Raw genomic sequence first — 26,051 nt, forward strand, 5'->3', positions numbered from 1 at the left:
CCAGGCTTTGAACTCAGGCGCACTTAACCACTGAGCCACACCCACATCCCTATTTTGTATTTTATTTAGAGACAAGATCTCACTGAGTTGTTTAGCACCTCTCTTTTGCTGAGGCTGGCTTTAAACTTGTAATCCTCCTGCTTCAGCCTCCCGAACTGCTGGGATTACAGGTATGAACCACCGTGCCCGGCTTAATGTCTTCTTAACCTTTCCATTTTATTATTGAGACATGGAATGTCAGTTCTGACTCCTGGTCTTATATATGACCTTATTTTCCTCTTGGCAAATTGTGTTCTGGAATTTTATGATGATATATGCCCTGGGGTGAGTAGTTTTTGCTAAGAGTACTAATGTAGGCCTTTTTTAAAAATGTAAATTCATGTCTTTCACTTCCAAGAAATTTTCTTCTTTTATTTCTTTATTTTCTTCTGCTGTTACACAGATGATGCATGTACTAGATTGATCCTTATTTTTCTTGTCTTCTTATCTCTTGGTTTTTTTGTTCTAATTTTCCAGACCTTTTTTTCCCTTGGTGTTGTCTTTTAACCTTTCTTGAAATTTTGTTCACTTGTAACATGTAAGAGGGTTTTTGAAATTTCTAGTTAATTTCTTTATAGCTTCTATTCTTGTTTTAAGGAAGCAGTATTTTCTCTCTCTTTAGATATTACTGTGGTATTGTTTTTATTTTTCTTGAGCTCCTTTTGTTGTTCCCTTTAATTCCCTTTTCAATATTTTGGTTGTTACTTTTTTACTGGAAGCTTCCTTCAGATACCTGGTGATTGCTGGAGCTCTTCTTATTTGAAAGCAGGCTCTGAGGGCCTGTAGGGAGTTCAGTGCTGGGCTAGTCTTCCCGACGGATGGCCTTTACTTAGGCTGGGAAGTTGGGGACTGGTTGTTTGTCCAAATGTTGGTGTTTTTAGGTTGTTTCTTTTGGACAAATTCCTTGATCCGGAGAATCATCTTTCTGCCCTTGGGAGGGGGAGGATGGCTAAGTCTGGGCTACGAGGATCTAGGGAGCTGGATGAGGAAGGAGACAGTTCTCATCTTTCATTTCACAGATTCTTCATCGACTGTTCAGTGTGGTGCCTCACCCAGCCTTGCATGCCTGGAGTCTGGGAGTCTGGGAGTCTGGAATTTCTCTAAGTTATTTCCCCAGAGTATAAACCTCTCTTCTTCTGCAAAGGTTGGGTCAAGAGTAGGCCTGTCAGTGCTTGTCGAGTTTAAAGAGTCTTGGGGCCAACTGTACCTCCAATTCCTGAGTCTTGTTATTATCCTTGAAAGGTTTAGCTGACTTGCTTACTCTATTTATTTGTATTTGCTTTGCTATGTAGTTTATTGTTTTTCTGTCTGTATTTCACTTGTTTAAAGAAAGTTTCCCTTTTATTTATTTAAGACAGGGTCTTGCTATGTTGCCTACCTGTATCTCAAACTCCTGGGCTCAATTGATTCTCCTGCCTCAACCTCCTGAGTGCGGGAACTATGTGCATGTGCTATCATGCCCAACTGAAAATCTGGTTTTTTTGTTTGTTTGTTTGTTTTTTGTTTTTGGTGGTCCTGGTGATTGAACCTAGGGCCTTCTCATGGCAAATAAATGCTCTATCCCAGTCCTGTGTTTTTAATTTTAATTCTTTATTTTTACATAGTTCAGAATTAAAGTTCAAAAATGGTATGGAGTGTTTCTGTACACCCCTCATCCAGATTCCTCCATTGTTAATAATTCATCACAGTTGCTTTATTCTTTTTTTTATGTGTGTGTTTCTGAACATTTTAGAAGTTGCAGAGGTAATGCACTGTCACACCTAAAACAATACAGAAGTACGATACAGTTATCAAAAAGCATCAGGAAGTAGTATTGAGTTGTAGCTCAGTGGTAGAGTGCTTGCCTAGCATGTGAGAGGAGGCCCTGGGTTCAACCCCCAGTAGTGCAGCGTGGCGAGGGGGGAGTTAAAAAAAAATAAAGAGGTAAAAATTGACACATAGTATTATTGTTTAACTATAGACATTATTTAGATTTTGTCAGTTAGCCTAGTGATGTTCATTATAGCAAAAGAAAATCTTAGCCCATGCATTACATTAAATTGTATTTTCAGCCTTCTGTAGAATAGTTTCTCAAACTTTCTTTGCCTTGCATGATATTGACATTTTTTAAAAAGAACATGTTAGTTATTTTGCAAAATGTTCCTCAATTTGAATTTATCTGATGCTTTTGCCCAATTTGATTCAAATTATACATTGTGGGCAGGAGTATCACAAAAGTAATGAATTCTTGGGGTATCATTTAGGAGGGTGGTGATGTGAATTTGTTCTAATGCTGATAATGATAACTTGAGTCACAAGTTTCTTCTGGGTTTCTGCAATATCAATGTGCCATTCCCTGTCGTCAGGTATCTCGTGGGGAAGGAGTTTGAGATTGTGCCAATAACCTGTTCCTTTTCAGACCTTCATCCCCTGACTTTAGCATTTCTTGAAGACTCTTGCCTGAATTGTTACAGTGGCTGCCAGTTAGTGATTTTCTTCTTATGTTCCGTCCACTTTGGAGTGATGTTTCTTCTTTAACCTGAGGATTTTACCTTTAATTCTTTTGGAAAAATTCTCATTTCCTCTGTGAATATTCGTGTCTGATTCTCACTCCTCTCTTCTCTGGAATCCTATTGAATTTGTGTTAGATTCTCCCGTTCTCTCCTGGCCTTTTGTTTTGTCAGTTTCACTTTGCTGTTTCTTGGATTTTCTTCATTTTCTTTTTCCTCTACTGCTGGATGATATTTTTCACATCCATTTTCCTGTTTCCTTTAGCTGTGACTAACATGTTTTTACCCATCTGTAGTGATTTAAATTTCAGAGTTTGTAAAGTTTGTCTGGTTCTACAAATCTGTCTCCCTGGCCTTTATTCCTACTGTCTTTTTCCCCCCTTATGTTTTTGATTCCTTCTTTATATCTTTAATCATTTGGGACATTTACTTTATATTCTCTGATTATTTTCTGAGTTCCGTATCAGAACTCATCTTGTCATTCATCTTCTGCCTGTTGTTTTCGCTGTGTTGTTTCTCGATAGGTTTTATGATTTGAGAACGTGAGTTCATCTTCCCTGAGGTTCTGTGGAGATCTTTACAGCCTGGGGTAAAGGGATATTTCCCAGAGGAATTATTTGTTCACTCTTATTTTTTTTTTTTTTTTTTTGCTTCTTCTAGGCATTCCAGAGGTACCACAGAGATAAATCACTTTCCACCATTAATTCCTCAGTTGGTGTTTTCATTCTACAGAGTTCATTAAAGCCCAGACATATTTGAAGACTGACTTCTGTTAAAGTTACTAAGAGGAACCTTCCAGCCCCATCAGTACCCCAAGCTCAGGTTCAGAAAGGAAAGTGAGTTTTTCTGCTTCCACATACTAGTTTCAGGCTGGCCTCTGATGGCACAGGTCTTCAAGAGGTCTAATTTATGGTTGGGCACAATGGTGTATACCTGTAATCTCAGCAACTTAACAGTACCCTAAATAACTTGATAAGACCCTGTCTCAAAAAAAAAAAAAGTAATAAAAGTGCTGGGGACTTAGTGGTAAAACCCCCATCCACCCCCCGGGTTCAATCCCCAGTATTAAAAAGAAGAAAAAAGTTCTAGCTTATGTGTAAGTCTCACCTTGCTCTTCTAGGGCTCAAAGTCCTGTCTGCCCTGCCAGCATCAGCAGGCCCATCAGCCACGCACCCCCCACCCCATGCCTCCAGCCCACCAGTCCTACCCGGTCAGCTCATCTAGTTTTCTCTTCAGTTTTGGTCCCAGGGACTTACCTTTTTTCATGGCCTTGGCCGTATATTCAAAAGGATTTCTGTGTGTTCTAGAATTATCTTCTAGAACTTTTTAATGCTGGTCAGTAGTGGTGTCCTTGCCTATCTCCTTTGGCCCTGAGGGTTCGTGCCTGCTTTTCAGAGAGAAGCAGGGGTGACCATGGCAGACAAAACAGGAAGCCTTGTTAGAATTCCAGGGAATTTGAGATTAAGAAACGACCACATCGTGGGGATCCTCCTTCCTACTCTGTAGCTTTAATGATGGTGGCTGTGCCCTTATCAGCTGAACACTGAACAAATACGTTGATTTTCTTGGTCATGACTGTGTTGGTGTTTTGAGTGTGGGCGCCCTAGGCTGTAATTCAATCATTCCCAAGAGTTCCTGTTTATCAAGCCCGAGAAGCCAACCAGCTGCCAACACACATTTTTACACCCGCGCCCGAGAATGAGCTCCTCTTTCAAACTGTGTTTTCAAAGCATGGGGTGGTCAGGTGAAAGTGTGAATCTGTTTACCTCTCGTGTAAAGTAGCAGTGTAAGCCGTCGTTAACACTCTTGGACACTTTCGTTCTGGATTATAGATCAGCCTTGTTTGTTTGACTCAAACAAGTTACCAGATTTTTTGTTGAGACATTTCTTTCAGATGTTTTCAGTATACTTATGAAGTAACAGATCAGGGGAAATGGCTGCCTATTTGAAGACCGTATTCTAAAAATAATCCAAATCTTTTGCACCGTCAAACAGCTGAACCATTATTTTTAATATATCAAATTGTAAACCAATAAAATCAATGGTGTGGCATCTTAGCCAATATCTTAAGTAATCATACCATAGATATATTTAGTGAAATTTATTACTTGCAGACTGATATAACTCATGAATTATTAAAAGGATCAACATATGGAGCTCTCTCTTTCCTCATTCCAAATTCTTTTAATATGGCTTATGTTGAGCCATTTAACTGGCTTCTGTCCATCCCACTGATGGAGGCCATAGCCAGATGAGGCTCTTATAAATGTCTGGCTTCCTTTCCAAGCAAGAGGAGGATGAAATGTCAACTTTTTCCTCTACTACCTGAAAAGTAATCAGCGGCCACCCTTCCTGCTCTTCTTGACAGCAGTTTGGCATTAGAGAAGAAGGGTGGGCATTTAGCCAAATGTGAATTTCAGTGCTATATAAAGAAAAAATTGAAGTAGCTAAAACTTGCATAATAACAGGAATTTTCGGGAGGCACTCAGATGGGTTTAACCTGGAGCCTGCAGCAAGCTGACTACAGCCCAGACACTTCTGAACTGCAGGTTTTAAGCCCCTCTTTCCTGGCGATGATCTGAGTGACTCGAGGTCTCTTACTGACTCTTAGTGCAACAGTTTGCCCATCTGTCGTGCTGGGTTTAGGGCTGACGATAGTAGCCCTAGTAAAATAGCATAACAGTTGGTGACCAATGACCGACTGGGGTCAAGGGCACTGAGTAGGACATTTTGGAATAAAACCTGAGTTCAAAAGCATTTATTAGTTTGACCTTGTGAGGTTTTTTCCCCCAATATTTATTTTTTAGTTGTAGTTAGACACAATACCTTTACTTTATTTATTTTTATGTGGTGCCGAGGATTGAACCCAGGTCCTTACACAAGCTAGGTGAGCGCTCCACCACTGAGCCACAGCCATAGCCCCTTGAAGGTGCAGGGTTTTTTATCTTTATGAAATCCATTATCCTTGCCTATAAAATGGGAATAATGTTTATTTCATAGAACTCTTATGAAAAATTAATGATATAGTCTATGGGGAAGAATCTTAAAAAGTAAAGTCTTGTTAATGATAAGGCCACTAATACACCGGTCCTTTGGTGTGTATGTGAGGTTGAACCCAGGACCCTCATGGATACTAACACCCACTTACACTCAGGTTCCTTTTATAAAATGGCATGGTGTTTGCACATAACCTGTGCATACACTCCATGTACTTTAAATCACCTCTAGATTACTCCTGACCCTCATCCCACCTCAGCACTGTGTGAATGGTTGTTATACTGGGATTGTTTAGGAAATGATGGCAAGGAAAAAATGTCTGTATGTGTTCATACAGATGCAATTTTAAAAAAATATTTTAAAACCATAGTTGGTTGAATCTTTGGATGCAGAACCCTCCGGTACAGAGGGCTAACTAGGAATGCTTAGTCATATGGAAACGTAAACTTAGAATTGGACGGGCTCCTGGAAAGGAAGATTTTGAGATTTGCAGCAGGGTGTCGTTTGTACCCAGATCGGCGCTCTTACACCTTTTCTGTTGTCTTATCCTCGTGGCCCCAGCAGCAGCATTCTGTGAACCCCATGCTTAGAGATTAAGGAAGTGAGCCATATTTATTCCAAAACCCACCTTATCCCCTCATTTTTTAGGTTAGGAAATGGAGGTCTGAAGGAGTGTGGCAGCTTATCTGATGTGCACATTCTCTGCCCATCCTTTCATCTATTTTAATGTACTCCTCAATTTCCATGACAGTTGTGTTTATCGTATGGATAAACTTGGCTCCCAAATTAAATAGGAAAGACAGTGGCACATAATTAGATTTACAGAGTAAATACAGGAAGACTTCTGACCAGGCTTTATGATGGACTAGATAGACTAAGTGGCCCTCCCAGGTGGACAGCTGAGTTGCTGAAGGAAGTGCTGTGAGGTGGCTTTCCCTGTTGTGACCTGGCTTGAGAGTGAGCTGTGTGCTGGCCCCTGAAACAAGGTGGGGCTGGCCACCCCGGGGAGTGGGAGCCACAGCCACTTTCACTGTGGAAATCTTTGCAGCTCTGGGTGATGTGCGGATTTGCCCCATCGCTGGGTCAGGTTGGGGATGGGGAGTGGGATTGGTCACTTGGGACCTGCCCAGGCTGGGAAGTCTCACAAGAGCTTCCTGGACAAATCCAGGACTCAGAAGCTCTGTGCCTTCAGTGAGAGGATAAAGCACACCTGTCTGGAGAACTGCAGCCCCAGCCAACCATGGTCACCAGTTCACACCATAGGTGTGGTCTCAGCAGGGAGTTTGGTGGAGCATGGCCCTGTGTTGCTGGGAACTGGCAGAAGCAGACACAGACCCTGTTCTTGAGGAACCCACTTTCAGTCCATGAAGGTCCAGGGAAAACAAGTAGCCCATGTCAAAATCACAAAGCCAGGAGGAAATAAGGCAATATCCTACGTGAGAACCACTGGGGACACAGGCCTGGAAGGACTTCCAGTTGTTAGATATTCGATTCAGTTATTAGAACAAAGAAATAATAGATGGAAAATGTGGAGAAGGAAAGTGACCTGGAGGTCAGAGGGATAAGGTCCCACATTGTCTAATCAGAGTTACAGAAGGAAAAGAAGAAGCATTTCTGAAAGAAGAATAGCTGAGAATTTTTCAGAATTGTTAGTAACACCAAGCCATGGACCCAGGAAGATCAACAAACTCAGTAGAATAAGCAAAGTGAAGGCACAGCCCAGTGGCCATGGTGAACTGCAGCACAACAGTGGACACACGGAGCTTAAGAGCATGTGAAGGAAAAGGGATGAGAGTAGGGACGTTTGACCCACTCTGATGACCCCAAAGTCCATCTTTATGGTTCAGTATCTTTGCATATCAGTCAATGCCTGTCACTCCAGTGCACCCAAATGTCCACCGCACCTCATAGAAAGCTCATTTGTGAACAGCTAACTGTAAACAGGTTGCAGAAATTGAGAGTTGATGACCTGCTGTCTTTCTTGGTTGTCTGAAACCTAAGAGGACTTCTAGCCTTTGCTTTTCTTCATCTTCCATGTGTCTTTTTCGTGTGTAAGCTGGGAGTTTGGTATGATTTAGTATGATTCCTATTTTTCAGAGCAACCATTATTGTTGGGGAGTGAACTGAATTAAAGACATGAGGCAGCAGGTAGACCTCACTCTTGATCTTTTCTCTTGAGCTAAGAGATTCTTGTTGAAGACATCCTGAGGTCTGTGACTCTCTGGTTTCCCCACTCAGCCCACACCCGGGAGAGTCCCATGGGTAATTGGGGCTGTGGAGGCTTAATGGTTAAGTCAGCACCGGCCACATTACTGATTGCCCCTTTCAAATCTCCCAGTAGCCATTAACATAAATATCATCTCACCACTTGGACAAGGGACACCACCCTTAAGCGTCAGTGATACGGTGCTGGTGATTAACCCCCTCGTTGCTGTTTGCTTCAGAGGCCTTAGGTATGTCCACTGATGGGAAGTCTCTTTGAACTTGGAGGAGAAACGAAGGGGTTAACTCCTTTTGGTTTTGCCCTTTGACCACTTCAGGATGAGAGGCATGATGAAATACTTTTCAAAGTCTTCAGTGGAAACACATCATGCATAATTGGAGCAAAAAAGAATAAATCAAAGCTTTTTCCCCTTTTAGTCTGGTAATTCATAATTGAAACCACATTGAGGTAAGGGTTGGTAACTTCAAAACAGCCAAGAAAAGTACCCTTTCTATCAAGGTAGGAATAGGTAAGGCTGCTTATTACCAGGCTCAAAGCTTCTGTGCAGCAGGCCCCTTCTCTCTCTCTCCCTTTCTTCTCTGACTTCTCGTTCTTTCAGGCAAAATACCTCCATTCAAATCAAATATGGGTTGACTCAGATGTCTGCCGAAAGCTGCTAGTTTCACAGGAAGCTGTGTACAACCAACCGCCCCCCACCAACAGTGACCAGTGGTAGTGAGATGCTGAACCACCTGTGTTTTACTTGGTGCCTCCCGTGCTAGAGCTTGGCTGGGGTTGGCTGAGCGCATCTGTCCTAGGCAGGACAGGTAGTTGTCCTCACTCGTGACTCTGCAGTCCTCACCTAGCTCTAGCAAGAGATTTAGAAGCTAGCACAAGCCATTCATGTGCACTGTGCTTCCTGTTTTCTGTAGCCAGGATGGCTGTGGTCAGGCTCATGTAGGGCTGCTGGGACCTTTTCAGCTGTGAGAAGGTGAAACAAGACCGCAGTGGGGCCGAGAGCTGCTTCTGGGTCGGATTGCTGGAGGTACAGCTGATTGCCAAGAGTTTGGGTCTCTTTCTGAAGGGGAAACTCTTCTCCTGGGGGTTGACTTCTAAGCTTAGTCTCCTAAGGACTTTCTTTCAAGACATCCTGAAACCTGAGCCACCAACTCCCTCTTGCTGGTTTGGAAAGCACCAGAGCTTTCCAGAAAGTGAAGGAAAGAACTTCCCGACTGTGGCCTTGTGACCTGATCCTTGTTGAGGCTGTTAGGGTTACTTTGATGTGACTGCAATTTAGCAATGCAGGATTTCTTATTGGAGCTTCTATAATTAATATGCATTGTCTGCCTGAGAAGTGGAGGCGGGAGGGTGGACCAAAGATGAGCAAGGCAGAGGCCCGCGCACGGTCACGTAACACGACCACTGCTTCAGTTTTCTCCTTCCATCCTTGAGCAGCTCCCTGGAGTCTGTGTGGAAATTGCATTGAAGCAGGACTCCGAGATGCTGCTCTGGTGGCCGGGCCTTGCCTCTTCCGAGGCCTCTGTTGCCAGGTGCCTGTTTCCGTGCCCCTCTGGCCACAGTGGAGGTTTAATCAGGCATCAGTTAATTGCCAGCATTGTTTGCCTTTTCCCTGGCAGAAGTCAGAGTCTTGAGTAAATTACGGAGGTTTAAATTTGCCTGGTTTCCTGCAGAAAGTGGGGTCAAGAGGTCCCAGACTGTAGACACTCTCTGTGGCCAGCCAGCAGGGGGTCAGTTCTGAAGGGTATTTTGGAGGTGACTAAATGTCGTTTTTTAAATGTCCCTCTCCAGTAGGATTTTTCTCTGGGGGTTGGTTTGTTGACCTTCCCCAGTGGAGCGGAGCCTCTGTGAAGGCGTGCACCCCAATTAAAGCAGCCTTTCTCCACTGAGTTCCTAGGGCAAATGGGATTATGTCTGAGGAGGGGAAAAGCAATTGGCATCGAAGCCTCATCATGGATCGGCATTTCCTACTTACGACCTTTTGAATTAGAACATAAAGGTAGCTGTGCTAATTTATCAGTAAAATAATACTTAGAAAAGTTTCAAAAGAAAGAATAAAGCTAATTGTGTAACTTTTTAAAAGTTTCTGCCACACAGGGCTCCTCACGGTATGTCTTCAGCTGCCTGAGTCCCCTCGTCTCTGCTCCCCTGCTCGTTGGGACTGACCCTGTTGGACCTGTGGCTTCCTGCGTGTCTCTTTGAGCACCCTGTTCAGTGCGCCGGCATCTTGGGCCAGTCTGCTCCTGCTGCTCCTGCAGATGCTCAGGGCTGCCTGTCTCCCGTGGTAGCTGGAGGTTGTACGGGCCTCTGTGCTTCCGTCTGGGGATGCCCCATACCTTGCTGCTTAGAATTCTGCACTGTGATTTGCCTTTTCACCTATCTGTCTTCCCCACCCAATTATGAGTATTTTGAGAGGAAGAAATTAGTTCATTTTTTAATTTTAACGTCATCCCAGGCTTAAACTCTACGGTCAGGAAGAGGCGACTAAATGAATGAACGTGGGGAGTGCTGATGCCCGTGTGCTAGCAGGCAGGCAGGCAGGAGGAGCCCACGTTGGGATGAGCAGGGAGAGGGTTGGGTTTGGTTTCAGCTGCACTCACGGCCTCTGTGCTGAGCTCTTTGCTAGGTATTTGGGTGCGTAGTCTCATTTAGTCATCGTTACTTAGGGATGTAGGTACTGTGGTCCCGTTTTACAGATAAGGTACTGATGCTGCTCACAGAAGTAACTTCACAAAAAGAGTAAATGGAAAGAAAGGCCCAGGTGAAAGCCCTCATCAAACATCCCTATAAAATTCCATACTTTAGGGGCTGGGGTTGTGGCTCAGCAGTAGAACACTCGCCTAGCATGTGCGAGGCCCTGAGTTTGATCCTCAGCACCACATAAAAATAAATAAAATAAAGTAATTGTGTCCAACTACAACTAAAAATAAATAATTTTTTAAAAAATTCTATGCTTCAGCTTCTTTGTAAATGCAATAAAATGAACCAAGTTGGGGAACATTTCAAAGCATCCCTCATTTGAGTGTGGGCCCCTGATCCTATATATACTTGAGGAGCAGACAGAACATAACCTGGTCCCTCTGGGACCTACTAATTTTTTTTCAGCAAATTTTTGAGTAGTGGTAGGTACTGTGCTCAGTACTGTGTGTTATGGCTTTTGCTTTCATAAAGCTGAAACAAAGAGTAAAGAAAAAGAGAAAGTGCTGGAAATAAAGACTATATTTGAGAGGAATAAGTAGAGGTAGAATCTAGATAAAGCAGGCCTTTAAAGCATGTGAAGTAACAACCGAGGAGGAATGATTTCCTCTAGAACTCTGGTGCTGAAGGGCTCTCGGGTGGCTTAGGTGAGGCATGCAGAGAGCAAAGCCCAGAGAGAGAGTTACTCATGTGTGATCAGCGCTGGCTGCTGTTTTTCAGCTGTTGTATGTGTGGGGTGTGTTATGTGTACTGCGTCGTCTCACCTAGGAGGTGGTGGTGGTGGTGGTAGAGTTTTATAGGCAGAAAATCTGAGGCACAGGAGAGCCATGCGCTTTGCTGGGTCATGGCTGGTGAGTGGAAGAACCTGACTGGGACCACTGATTCCCGCGTTGCCCCAGACACAAAGCCTCCCTTTGGAGCTGTTTGCATTTATGCTGGCCGTGTGTCCCCCAGCTGAGCACTGGGCAGCTCTCCATGGCTCCTCTGCTGCCTGCTGCCCCCCCCCCCCCGCGTCCATGTCATTCTGTGTTCATGGGACATCGTGGATGGGATGTCAGTGCTGTCATGTCCCTGTGCTATCTCCCTGGCGTGCTGCTTTCTCCAGTTCTCAAGCCCTACCTGGGGGGCAGGTGGGTGGTGTGGAAAAGTTAGACACCAGGAAAAGCCACTGTCCACTTCCCTGCCCGGCATCCCTTCCTGTCCTCCCCCTTCCCTAACAACCCACTTCCCAAATGGAGCCGGCAGGTTCACCACGAGACCAGACCCATTGTCATCTGGAGGCACTGGGCAGAACTGGGACATCTTTCCAGAGACTCCTCAGTTTCTATTCTGGGGCATTCCTTTTCAGAAACCAAACTCCACCCCTCTCAGGGAACTTTCTTTTCTCTGAGTGTCACAATGGTATTTAGGTGTGTTGGTTTCTCCTCCCTTCTCCCCTAGAACAGACCGCATTTTGTTGGAGCTGTAATAGTTTTTCCCTCTGTGTCAGTGTTGTATTTACCTTTCTAAATGTATGTGCTCACTTTGTCAGAGTGTCATATATTTGGAATGTTTATGTACTCTCGGAAGTAGTATTTGGGTGGGTTCTTGCTTGTTGGTCCATTTGATAACAGGATTCAGAATTTTCAGGAGTTTTGTCCAGAGAGGAGCTAGGAGAGGTGGAGCTGGCATTCCCCACACTTCCCCTTCTGAAGTCTGTGCAGTAGCAGCGCGATCTCTGTATTCTGCAGGTTGGTAAAGGAGTACGGGTGGGGAGTGCAGGGAGGGCCACCCAGCTGGTGTTTTGGAGTCAGGTGGCTTGGGCTGTTGTCCTCATTCCATGACTTCCAGGTCACACAGCCTTGACTACTCTCCACTATTCTTACTCCTACAGTTCCATCACCTGTAAAAGGAAGCTACCACCATAACTGTCTTGAGCCTTGTTGTGGGTCTTAGTTGAGCTAATACATGTCAAGCATGGTGCCTCACACTTAGTAAATGCTCAGTAAATCTTGACTGTTTCAGTATCACACATTAGATTATCTTATGCACATCTTTAAAAATCCTTTTAGTCTCTTTTCCGTTTAAAATGGTATCCATCAAGTGTAGAGCAGGGAGTATCATATCAGGAAGGCCAGGGGTGGGTTGAGGATGGTAATGGCAGGTAGACATGAACCATCCTTTGGGAATTAATTGCAGCCTAAACGTAGAGCTACTTACTGAATTCAGTTTCCATAAATGTCGGGAAGATATGAAGAATAAGACTCAGGTCAAAAACTGAAAAGGGTTCCTAGAAATGTAGTCAGATGCTAGGGCATAAATACAAAAATCCAGGGTCTTCCTGAGACATTACCAGTGCGTAACATCATGGGAACAAGGTTGCACTGGGGAGATAACCTTTCTATTGGGTCTCTTAGTTGTGAGAGCCAATTATGGCATCCTGTGGTCATTTCAGCCTTAATGTGCTGATTACATCAGGACTCCAGGAATCCCACCCCCACCCCACCCCCGTCTCCTGCAGTCCCTCCCATGTGCAGCCCATGTGCTTGTGTACATCTCCTGCCCCGCGCTGCTCTGTCTGGCAAGCAGCTGTAGTCAGAGACTGGGGATGGGTGTCTGTTTGTGGTATGGATGCATGGATAGGGGAACTGGGGAATCCAGAGTGTGGAGAGGCAGTTGGTCCTGAGCTTTAAACATGCTAACCTGATCATGAGCATAATCAGTGCTATTGCGTTGTATACTTACAAATGTTTAAAATGGAAAATCAAATTGTGTGTATTACCAGTTTCAAAAAACCAATAGGCCAAAACCCTTATAGTCTTTAAATAGGTGGATTATATAGTTTATGAACTATATCCCAATAAAGCTGTCAAAAAGTATAAGAACATTTTAATAAGCTTTTCCTGTTTAGTATTAGTACAAAGTTTTTTTTTTTTTTGCTTACATTGCTATGTTTAGATAATTTAATATTTTATTGGTAGGAGAGAGATTGGATTTCTTTCATTCCTTTTTAAATTTTATTTTGAACAAATTTCAGACTTAGAAGTTTGAGAACTGTTCAGTGAACTCATGCCCACCACCAAGAGCCACGCACCGTGAGCAGCGCCTCAGTCCCCTGTGCAGCAGTGCGTGCCCTGAGGTGCCCTGAGGTGGTGATGGTTCTGGGTGCTGTGTCTGCCTCTGTTCCTTTTGTTGGCCCCACGGTGCTCTCTGTCCTCTGAAGTCCTCGCCTCTTCCGTCTTTTTACTGACGCTACTCCGTTTCTTTGGTAGAGCCGTTTCCTCCCTCCCCGGTGTGTTCTTTTCCTGGAGTCTCCTGTTAAGTGGATGCTGGACCTCCTGGATTTTCTCCCCTGCTCTCTCCTATTCCTCAGCTGTCTTCTTGATCCCTGGAATGCAGTAAATTGTCTTCATCTCAGAATCCTGCCCATTTAAAGAATCTTTAAACTATCATGTTTTTCATGTCCAAGAGTTCTTTCCGTCTTTGATAGATCCTTTTAAATAAAAATAGCAATTTATTCTTTCTCATAGATTAAAAAAAATATTTATCTCCCCAAAGATATAACTTGCTATTGGGTGATTTTAATTTCCTTCTGCTGCCTCGGGGTCTGTTTGCTCTGAGTGCCTTTTTTCTTTGCTCCTTTGGTTTCTGTCACTCCCACCAAAGATGCTCTTGAGATATCTGTGATGCTAGAATCTCTTCATGATGAAGAGGGGGACACTAAAAGCTGAGAGGAGTACTCTGTGTGGCCCACTCATGGCTGGAGGGTGTCACCGGCAGACGGTGTGCCAGGCTGGCTGCATGGCTTCAGGGCTTGGGAACTGAAGGGGAGGAAGGCTGCAGGCTCCCCACTCGGCGGGTGGGCTGTGACCTGTGTGTGCCTCAGCTGTGCCTGTGTTCCAAGTCTGGAGCGTCAGTCTCCTCAGGGAACATAGCTGGGCTGTGGCAAAGAGTGACATTCTGGCTGCATCTGGTAAGGGCAGGCTTGTGGTTCTGGGTCTCCAGCTGCTTCTGGTAGAGGTTTCTGAGCAGTCCTGCGGTCACCCTGCCACTCCTCCACCTCACGAGGCACTGGGCGACCTGGCGAGCTTACCTCCTGAGCCTCTCAGGGCACCCCTTCCCAGGTCCCCTCTGGCCCTTGGGCCCTTCTCCAGCCCTCTGTGTGCATCAGCTGCCATGCTGCTGATTTGGGGCGGAAGGAGGCAGGTGTGTGTTGTGACCTGTCATGTCTAACTCAGTCTCTTCTCTGCTCCCTTTTCACTGGTCTAGAGCCCAGGTTAACCCAGGGGACCCCACGCAGGCTGTGCGGGGGGAAGACTGAACGGCCGAGAGGCTCTTGCCATGATGGTGGTGAAAGCAGTCAGCTGCACGGCTGGGTTTGCCGGTGGCTGGGGTCAGCCTCCTGCTGCAGCGCCTTCCCTAACCTTCTGACCTGTCCTTTTGCAGAAGTGGGGCAGTGTGAGCAACCCGCTCTTCCTCCCGCTGATCCCGCCGCAGTCGCAGGGGTTCACCGCCATTGTCCTCACCTACGACCGGGTCGAGAGCCTCTTCCGCGTCATCACCGAGGTGTCCAAGGTGCCCAGTCTGTCCAAGCTGCTGGTCGTCTGGAATAATCAGAATAAAAACCCCCCAGAAGGTAAGAAGAGTGAGGAAGATGCATTTAGGAGGCCCTGCCTCAGGCGTTGGCCAACTCTCTGCTGAATGGACTGTGGATGGCCAAGTGATGCCAGTTAGTTTGAAATGAATCTCTCCCTTTGCCAATAACAGTGTCATCTGTGAGGCAGCATGACCCCGCTTCTCTCTTCCCCATCGTCTCGTTCCTTTCTAAGGTGGCCTGTTTAACTCCAAGCCCTGGCACGCTCTGTAGCCACACGTGTTTGAGGGCTGAGGGGCGATAGGATCAAAGGCGACCAGCCCTGGGAAACAGATCTCAGCCCCCGGCCATCCCAACTGATTTGTTTACACGGAAACTCAGTTTAAGAGGCATCAGTCTTCTCCTTCCTTATCTCAGCTCTGATGCCATGCTGTCCTTCAAAACCCACTGAGGAGGATGGCCTCCCTTCCACAGGGAAGGCGGGCGGGCCGTGGAGGCCGGGACTCAGCTCCTAAAGGGAGCTCGAACTGCACGCTGCCACCGAGTCCTCCTTAGTCACTCTGGCCCTCAACTGGGCCACCCGTGTAATCTGCTGGCTGGCAGCTAGGATCACAGACTGTTTGATTAATTGGATTTGTCTTTAATTCGGGACGCATAGAGTACGTTCCACCTGCATTTGGTTTCTCATTCGGTCTGTCTATTACTGATCCTAATCCCAGGGACTTCAAAGCTCCTGCCATTTATAGCCTATTAAAGCCAGGAAGTTTCTGATGGATTAGAGCAAGGAATGAGTTTGAAGTTTGTAATGTGCACCACTGTCACCGATAAGGTCTAGTTTATTACCTGACAGTAGTATCTGTGCTTTTTATGGCTAGTCCTTTTAATTGGTTATACTGAAGTCAGGAGAGTTGACCCTAGAAACTTCCAGTAGTAGATCTGTAGTCTAGGCCGGAATGAGACCATATTTCTGTCTCTGTTAGGCAAATCAGAATTTGCTCAATAAAATTCTTTAGTGTGTCCTGAGACGTTTGAAAAATTGTACTTCATGAGATTTTTGTTTTCTGAAAGAATCATCTGCTCTCTTTAGGTTCACAGAGTGCCAGGATGAGTGAATCAAATGCCTATTCTGACGAGAGTCCTATAATGTACCTGAAGCATAGCTGCTTTTATCATTACTATTATTGCTGACCAGCTTTCTGGTCCGGGGTTTTTTCCTTTGCCGCTTCACTGCAGCACGGTCAGTTTTCTGGGTTTTGCTGTGTTTGGCTTCTAATAAAGGAGAAGGAGAGGGAGAGGTGGAAAGGAAGGCGCTGGCGTCACCTAAGGAGGGAGGAAGAGCCAGCGGGGCAGAGATCGAGGAGCCCCAGAGGATCAGTGTGGCGGGCAGGGCCCTGCACAGGCGGCCTTTCCCAGGGAGGTGAGTCTGACCTCTGCTTTGCTTGTGGGGCCCTTGATGGGTCGTGTGCACTGTGGAGGGAATGTCCCTGTCACTGTGTTCATTCTCATGTGTTTGTGCCTCCAGCTTAGCCCACAGTCCTCCTGCAGGGAAGGTGAAGCGGCAGAATCTGGAGCAGAGGCCAGGGACACACTGGTGACCGCCCATTCCAGAACACCTGTGTGTTCTCAAACACCGCCGCGTGCTCTGTAACACATGCAGTTATCACTTGCCAATCAGAAATAAAACAAAACTAAAAAAATGCCAAGGAGCCTTCTTATACCCCTGCTTATCAGCCTCTTTGGGCATAAAGTGAACTCAGCATTGTGAGTTGGAGTCACTCTTCGGGGCAGGTGTGGGAAAGGAGGAATCTTTTTCTTATGTCTCAGCCCAGGCTTGTGCGCTGGCATGGCTAAAGGCAGAGTGTGGGCCAGCTTTGGAGCTGGGTATTCAGTTTTAATTTTTGGTAGACCCTACTAAAGAGTAATGGTTAATTTTATGACCAAGAGTTTAGTTTATTTTTTAAATATTTTGGCTCTAGGGAGGAAAGAGAACCCTTAACTGATGAGGCCCTCATTTTGACACGTGTTGATGGACTGGCTTTTTTCTGACGGTGGTTTTCGGGTCGGGGCTCTGGCTCTCGCAGTGCAGCTGTTGGGGGAACACGAACCACGCTGATCTTCTGTGGGCGTGTTCAGTTGGTCAAGGGGCCGTCAGCTCTGGTCCTCCTGCCAGCAAAGGCATCTGATGTTCCAAGTGTAGCATTAGTGACATGTATATTAAAAAAAAAAAAAAAAAGGCTTTGAAATTTTAGAGGTGAAAGTGATGTTTTTCACTTTCTCTACATTTACTAAAATAAATATTGTGGTTCACGCATCTGCTGCTGGGAGGGCTGGTGCAGGCGGCAGTCTGCACCCTCCCACTTTTTTTCCTGGATCCAACCAAGTACTTTTTTCTTTTGGTTACAGTTAACTCTAAATGGCTAGGTTTGAAGTTTAAGTAAATATTGAAGAGTAGGCAATAGAACTCTCTAGTGAGCTTTCATCACAGCAGTTTTGAGCTCTGTCAATATAAAGACAGGCTCCTGCTTTTCCCTCCTAGCTCCTCAGTTGCCGAGCCTGGTAAAGGTTGAGTTCGTCTGCATGGGCCCAGCCTTTGTCCGGAGGAAGCTGTAGCACTGTACACTTCAGAAAAGGGAACTCAGCCTGTAGTCTTAATTAATCCAGGTATAGGTTTGAATTGACATTAAGGGACCCCCAGCTTCAGATGTGACCCTCACAGTCCTTAGTGGGCAGGGTGGGCGCTGTCAGGATGGTCAACCCAACAGGGCAGCAGGAGCCAAAGCAGCAGCTACCTTCCGTTGAGCTGCATTCAGGGTCCTGGGCACCAACTTTACACTGAGCAACTTGGGGACTTCTGAAGCAGGCTAAAGGGTTTTTGTGTGGAGATAATCTAATATTTTACTTTGTGTATATGACAGTGATTGGCAGGATAGGCTTGGGGTCATCTTCAGCCAATCTGAATGTACTGTAGTACTTTTGTCAAGTTACAGAGAATTCCTCTCTCACATCTCTCTCAGCATCCAACATGGAGAAAACTATTAATTAATATACTTTTAAAAAGACCTGTGTCTGGCAGGTGTGATGGCACACACCTTTAACCCCAGCTGCGGGGGAGGCTGGGGCAGGAGGACTGCAAGTTCAAGGCCGCTTCAGCAACTTACGGAGACCCTGTCTCTAAATAAAAATATAAAAAGAGCTGGGGTATAGCTCAGTGGTTAAAGCACCCCTAGGTTCAATCCCTGGTACAAAAAAAAAAAAAAGGGTCCTTGACACAAGGAGTTCTTTTTCTCCCGTGAGCTGGGCCAAAGCTCATACTGTGAAACTAACAGGTCACCTGTCTCAGCTGTTTATCTTTCAGAAATTCAGCAGTGCCTTTGAAGAACCATTTTTTAAGTTACTTTATGTGAATAAAAGGTGACACTTGTAAAGTTTTGCCTGCTGTAGTTCCATAGGATGAGATATGAGATGCAAGGGCATGCTGTTGCATTTAGAGTTTGAAGGAGTTAGGCCTCATCTAGGCTCTGCAACAGAGCAGAGCCTGGGGATTTCCAGCCTTGACACTGTTTCCTTCTGTGTCCTGTCTGGACCTCTTTAAGGTATCAGCAGAGAATTGGAGTTCCTAGGGCTTCCCAGCATCCCCTTCTGCAGATGGTGATGGAGCAGTGTTGTGGCTGGTCAGTGCACGCTGCTCTACCCAGGAAGGAGGCAGCGCTGGGATGAGGAGTGGAGAAGACTTTGTATGTGTTACCTCCAGTCCTTATGACAAGCCTGTGAGGAAGCTGTCATTATCCCCATTTTATATAAATAAGAAAGTGAAACTCAGTCAGTGATCTGCCTGAATCAAAAGCAGCAAGGGGCAGAGACAGAAGTTAGCACGGGTCTCTCTCAGTCAGAAGCTCCTGCCAACTGCATCCTTTTAGATGACCATTTCAGTGCAGGAAAACCCTGGCTCTCGTCTGTCTCCTCTCTGATTTGGGATCATATAGAGGAACTAGCTTCTTGTTAGGGCTCACAGAGAGACAGAGGATCAGTCTATTCATTACTAATGGGGAGAGAAGTCTCTTCCCTTTTCACAAATCTGCCTTGCAGTTCTCTTCACCCTCTGTAGTCCCAGTCCTAATTTAAAAAAAAAAAAAAAAAAAGGTAAACTTTCCAGAATTAAAATTTCCTGTCAGGGTCGTAGTATTAAAGGCATGGCTGCCCACTTGTCCCTGACCTCCATAGGGGGACACTGAAGCCTTCCCTGTCATGGAAGTCGAGCTCATTTGAAAAAGGAAAGAGTCCAGGAAGCTGGGAGTTCCCTTTAGAACCTGTTAGATGGTGGTCCTTGGACACTTGGCCACTGAAATGGAGGCTCCTTCTGTGGAAGCTGTCTGCTCCGCAGACCTAGCCTACGAGGAAGGAGTCGTCACGTTTCTAACACACCCATGATTCATTCTGCATTTCCATCTGTGCCCCATATCATCCCCCTGGCTTTCATCACTCTCTAAAACTTCCCATCAAAGACTTCACAGGAACAAGTCAGCTCCCTGGGGACGTTGTCTCAAGTAATTCTTTGGATACATGTAGCTGGAGAGCGTGGAAGTGCCTATCGGGCCAACATGCCATCCACACCCCGGGCGAGAGCCCACCGTCCATCATGGGGGCTCGTTTCTGCTCCCCCAGAGCAGCAGACCTGTTCTCTACCCATGGGGGAAAGGAGCTGTTGGTTACCCTGGGGAAGTGACATGGCAGAGGTTCCGTGTCACTTAGTTTTGTGAGAACATGAGACGCTCTGAGTTCTGGGGCAGGGGTTCTGCTTATCTAAACATGGACATGGGTAGCATGAGCTTGGCCACCACTACGCCAGGCTCGAGAAACCCTCTGGTTCTGGCAGCAGACACAGACTTTCAAGGGAAACATAGCTGACCTCGGGCGGGTGTCTGCCATGCGCCAAGAGCTGTGCGGCTGAGCACCTGTGGTCCTGCTCAGTTGGTCATACAAAGGGGGTCGCCAGTCCTGCCCCACAGTCGAAGATGCAGGCTCAGCGTGGTGGACATGTCTGGGTTGTCCAGCTGGCTAACGGGAGGCCTAGGCTGTTGCATGACTGTGTTCTTGCTGTGTTTGCTGCTGTTCTCTGGAGTCCTGGGCCCACAGAGCTATTTTCTTTAGTCCTTCACCTGATGTCAACTAGAAATCTGACCAAAGTTCACGCATTTCAGGCAAAAGGATGCCTTGTGTTGCTGAAGTCATTTCAGTCCATCTGAAGACAGTTTGCAACATCAGGAAACTCTTGCCCTATAACTCACCTAGTGAAAGTTAGGGTTCATAACTGGAGACCATGGGGAAAATTCCCTTTCATTGCACTACAGTCAAGGTTCCGTTAGAAGACAGAAACCACACGGTGATTTGAATAGGAAAATTTTAATATAAATAGTGATAAACATACAACAGGATTTGTCTACTAACCTGATAAAGAGAACTTTAAGATCATAGGAAGCTACATACACATATGGTTACACTACTGGAGGGACTACACCAGGGGCAGCCAGAGGAATGAGGAGTTATGCTGCATTTGTGGACAATATGTAAAAACGCAATCTACTGTCATGTATAACTAATTAGAACAAACAAAAAATTTTTAAAAAAGAGACTATAGGAAGTGACCCTGGGAGCCCAGTCCCCCACTGGGCCTGAGGTTCCACTGTGTTGGGAAGAGCAGAGTGGGGGCCCAGTGCCTGGGGAAGCTTGCTCAGTGCCGCAGACCAAGACTGAAAGCAGGAAACCAGCCCTGCTCAGACTCCCACGGAACCCCATGGCAGCGGCCTGGGGTGGGACAGGGCTTGCTGGAAACTGGAAAGGGCTGCAGTGGAACCCACCCAGAGATGCCCAGAACCCACCCAAACTGTCTTCAGATGGACTGAAATGATTTCAGCAACCCAAGGCTGCTCAGACGTGGAAAAGGTGCAGCAGGACCGCAGAAAAGCCCCTTCCTCCTGCTTGTGAAGTGCTTTGAGCTTCTCGGTCACTTTGAAGGGCATGAAGGAATTCTGAAACCAAAACGTTTGAGAACTAGTGGTCTAGAATGTAGGGCTGTCACCTTCAGCTGGAGAGTATAAGTCATGGTTTAAAGGATCTGGGAATAGTAGCTGTGTGTCGGGGATTTTATTTATCTGAGGTAAGAAGTGAGATGCAGGGAAGGAGGATGCCTGCTGGTGAGGGTGGTTGGACCTTCTGAGTTCTGCTCCAGATGGGGGGAAGCAGGGAGCTGCGCTGGCCTCATTGTTCATTAGCTGTGTATTGCCAGACAAGTTCCTTAACCTCTCTGAGTCATATAAATACTACATTATAAATAATTTCTACCTCTTAGGATTGTCAGGAGGGTTGAATGACAGTAAAGGATCTGGCACGTATCACTTAAGTAATCAAGGTCCCCATCTCTGCTTATTTAATTATATGAGAAGAAGGGACTTGCTTGAGATGCATAGTTGATGCAGAACGCAAGTCTGGGTCTCTCATTTATCCCAGAGATACTTACTGATGATGTGCCGGGAATGAAGCTAGAGGTGGCTGCTGTCATAGTAAGTGGCAGTAATCCATTGCCCTGTTTATTTGGTCTCAGGTTCAGCCCTTTCCCAAACATACTTTTTTGGAATTGACCACTTTTTTAGGTTCTTTGCTGTAGGCTTTTTTGAAATTCAGCTGATCTTCCTTGACCCCAGGGCCTGCCCCTTCACAGCCCCCTCAGGACCGTAGCAGGGCCGCAGCAGTGCCCTGGACAGCTGGGCTGTCTCTTCCCCTGGCCTTCCCTGTCTCCTTCAGTGTGGTGACTTGGGAGTGGACACAGGCATCTTGGGGCCTCATGACCCACAAAAATTAGATATTCCCCTTGATTGCATAATGCGTTTTTTGAAAGTAGTGTGCCACCGGGCCTCCCTGTTCTTGACAGATATTATGTGAACAATGAACTGCCTCCCCGAGGAACCCCAGGTCTGTGGACATTGCTACTATAACAGAAAAAGATTAACTTCATGTTCTGCTAAATGCTGCATTCAAAAGCAAAAACCTATGATTGAATTGCTCCAGTCATTTCAAAGTAGAATGGGAAAAAAGTGAGAGGCAAGACATGGGTTGGTATTTCTTCATTATACAAGAAAATCCCATATAGCTGGACCTGGAAATTGGATATTTACCCTGTGAATTGGTTGTGATGAGAAACCAAACCTAGTGAGTCGGGGAGGAAGGAATGAAGTGCTAGGCCTTGGTCCAGTGCTATGTGCTCTTGGGCCGGAGGGTCTGGCTGGTCTGTGACCAGCTGGTCTGGGACCAGCCTGGAGGGCTCTGAAAGCCCAGTGTGCTAGCTGAAGGCACGGGGCTTCCTGGCATAGCTGAAGGCAGGTTCTGAGCGGGGCGTGGGGACAAGGAGGTGTGTTGCAGAGTCTTTGCCGGAGGTGGTGGAGTTCTGATACTAAAGCGAGGTCCTGAGCCCCTCTCCTCCTGTCTTCATGACCTGGGTCGAGTTGTTTCACTTCTCTGCCTCTCAGTTGTGAGCCAGAGCCAATGAACTTATCATCGTTAAGGCAGTGTTAGTAGTGTTGTAAGGATGTGGAGAGGGTAGAAATACGTGCATGTGTGTCTGTTTCCCACTATGACAAGGACACACGTGTGAGACACCCCCTCCCGAGTCCTCGTGCCTTTGCTCATGGCGGGGGGCTAGAGATGTCAGCAGTTTCTTCCAAGTGCTGATGCCCTTGCCACCTTGTCTCCTCATTAAAGGCTAGACAGTAGTCAAGACCTTGTTTTATTTTTCTTCTAGATTCTCTCTGGCCGAAAATCCGGGTTCCATTAAAAGTCGTGAGGACCGCCGAGAACAAGCTGAGTAACCGCTTCTTCCCTTACGATGAGATCGAGACCGAGGCTGTGCTGGCCATCGACGACGACATCATCATGCTGACCTCTGACGAGCTGCAGTTTGGTTATGAGGTGAGCAGCTTTTAAACAAGATGGGAACAGGCTTTCTAGTTACAGCTTGTCTTGTTTCCTTGTCTTTCCAGAAAAAAGCATTGTATTTCATTCTCCAGGGTCATGATTTCTAAAATCTCCCAGTGGAGTTTAAACACCAGCCATGAGAATGTGGATAGGAAACTGATCTTTAAAACCTCAGGGAAAACTCAATTCCAAAATGACAACTGGGCCCTCCTCTGATTGGGAACTCCCAGGGAGAGTCCCAGGGGACATTTTCAAAGAGCGTCCATAGCATTTAACAAGCACCTAATTGATGTCTCCTCCAACAGCATTTCCCTTGACTGGGCAGCTGGGCACCACAACAGTAAAACGAACTCAGTTAGCTAAGACGCCATGACGCTGACAAACAGAAAACAGACCCTGCTGGTGGCTGGCGCTCTGAGCTCTCAGTAGAGGGGCCAGCCGCCTGTCTTCAGGGAGAAACACTCCCCATCCCTGCGTACTCCTGCGACTGATGGATTACGCTGGGTTCAGGGGTTAAGTATGGAGACCAGCAAAGGTCTCCCCAGGGGAAAGTGCCAGAGCCCAGGCCTGGCGAGAAGCAATCCAGTTGACGAGACCTGTCAGGGAGGATGTGTGCAGCCTGACAGCGACAGAGGCCTGCTCGGCAGGGGCCACCGCAGTGTCAGCGCCAGCACAGTGGAGAGTAAAATCAATGAGGTCCAGCTGGCACAGGGGAAAGTGCTGAGATCTGTCCTCCGGGATCACCCTGTCTTTGGGAGAGAGGAGCCATCTTCTTTAGTTTACTCAGGATTTGTTGAATTTGGAGTTCTCAAGGATTCATGAAATTGTGTTACACAAAACCATATTAACTACATATGTTTAATATAGAAATTTATTTTAAAATCTTTAAATCAAAGGTGGGTTTTATGAGCAAGAATAAGGAATCCCACCACCACCAAAATCGAAAATTAAAAACTTAAGTTTTCCCAGATTTTTTTTTTTTTAAATATAGCACCATTTGAGCGTAAAAAAAAAAAAAAAATAGATAGTTGTGTAGTACTGTGAGCACTGCAGAATTGACTAGGGAAAGGCATGAAGAGTAGAATAGCCATTAAAACATCTTTTTGGATTTATTTTCATTCATAGGAGATGACCTGTACATCATTACATCTAGAGTATGGGTGTACTGTGGTTCCCATTTTTTTAATTTATTCTGATTTGTTATACATGATGGCAGAATGCAATTCATTTCATATTATACATATAGAGCACAGTTTTTCAAGACACTCATTGTACACAAAGTAATTTCACAACATTCGTGACTTACACATGTATTTAAGGTAATGATGTCTAACTCATTCCACCATCACTCCTACCCCCTTGCCCCCTCCTTTTCCCTCCCTCCCCTTTGCTCTATCTAAAGTTCCTCCATTCCTCCCATGCTCCCCCCCAATCGCCATTATGAGTCAGCATCCTCATATCAAAGAAAACATTTGGCCTTTGGTTTTTTGGGATTGGCTTGCTTCATTTAGCATTATATTCTCCAACTTCATCCATTTACCTTCAAATGCCATGATTTTATTCTCTTTAATGCTGAGTAATATTCCATTGTGTATATATACCAAAGTTTCCCTATATATTCATTACTGAAGGGCATTTGGATTGGTTCCACAATTTAGCTACTGTGAATTGTGCTGCTATAAACATTGATGTAGCTATATCCCAGAAGTATGCTGTTTTTAAATCCTATGGGTATGAAGCAAGGAGTGGGATAGCTGGGTCAAATGGTGGTCCCATTCCAAATTTTCTAAGGAATCTCCATACTGCTTTCCAGATTGGCTGCACCAATTTGTAGTCCCACCAGCAATGTATGAGTGTGTCTTTTTTCCCACATCCTCGCCAACACTTATTGTTGTTTGTACTCTTGATAGCTCCATTCTGACTAGAGTGAGTTGAAATCTTAGAGTGGTTTTGATTTGCATTTCTCTTATTGCTAGAGATGATGAACATTTTTTCATATGTTTGCTGATTGATTGTATACCATCTTCCAAGAAGTGTCTATTCAGTTCCTTAGCCCATTTATTGATTGAGTTATTTGTTCTTTTGTATTAAGGTTTTTGAATGCTTTATATACCCTAGAGATTAGTGCTCTATCTGATGTACTTGTGGTAAAGATTTGCTCCTATTCTGTAGGCTCTCTATTCACCTCACTGATTGTTTCTTTTGCTGAGAAGAAGCTTTGTAGTTTGAATCCATCCCATTTATTGATTCTTGGTTTTAATTCTTGCGCTACAGGAATCTTATAAAGTAAGTTGGGGCCTAATCTGACATGATGGAGATTTGGGCTACTTTTTCTTCCATTAACTTGCCTACTTATTTTCTCTAGTCAACTCATGGGAAAAAAAAGAGTAATTTTTTTCTGCCAGTATTCTCTCTCTTTGTTGCACGTAATGGCTTCAGACAGTACCTGTGTTTATTTTCATGGCAAAAGTGAGGTGGAAAAAGAACGTTCAGAAAGATGTAGCCAAGATGGACAGAGTGCTGCCTATTTGGTATTTCCAGTTGGTCTAATAAAGAAAGATGGGTGAAATGCATTCCTGAGGTTTCTTTCAACCTTGAGTTGAAACCTTGAGATCTCAGGAATATTGACACCTGGGACCTTTTTCACCTGGGAGCTTGTTCGTGCAGGAAAGGGTTGGATGAGAGGAGTCTCACCACTGTCCCCTGATGCCTGGGTGGATTCCACATCACCTCTGAGGAGTTAGCATATCCTAGAGGAGTGAGATCAGGAAGCTGCCTCATCTCCTCCATGGGCCTTCTTCAGATGCTAGGGAAGGAGCACTCTCATAGCTACCTTCTGCATACACGACTTCCTGTGTTCCTATCACTTAGTGTCCTTAGCTTACCCACACTGCCTTCATTCTTTCTGCAAATGAAAAATACAAAGACGGTGTGTTTTTCTCATTCTGTGATCAGACTAAACAAGGGCACAATGGTGTACACCGTGATCCCAGTAACTCGGGAGGCTAAGACAGGAGGATCACAAGTTTAAGGCCAGCCTCAGCAACTTAGGCCCCAAGCAACTCAGTGA

General features: G+C 45.6%; 1 protein-coding gene across 1 annotated transcript in view; it reads left to right on the plus strand.

Moving 5' to 3' along the window:
* Positions 1-26,051, plus strand: part of EXT2 (exostosin glycosyltransferase 2) — a 154,555-nt gene that overhangs the window by 92,228 nt on the left and 36,276 nt on the right. Inside the window, exons 9-10 of the mRNA XM_081278809.1 lie at positions 14,869-15,058; positions 22,809-22,975. Coding sequence (XP_081134935.1) covers positions 14,869-15,058; positions 22,809-22,975 — 357 coding nt within the window. The remainder of the gene's footprint in view (positions 1-14,868; positions 15,059-22,808; positions 22,976-26,051) is intronic.

The sequence above is a fragment of the Spermophilus citellus genome, assembly GCF_964194105.1.
Source record: "Spermophilus citellus genome assembly, chromosome: 2".
In the NCBI taxonomy this organism is placed as follows: Eukaryota; Metazoa; Chordata; class Mammalia; order Rodentia; family Sciuridae; genus Spermophilus; species Spermophilus citellus.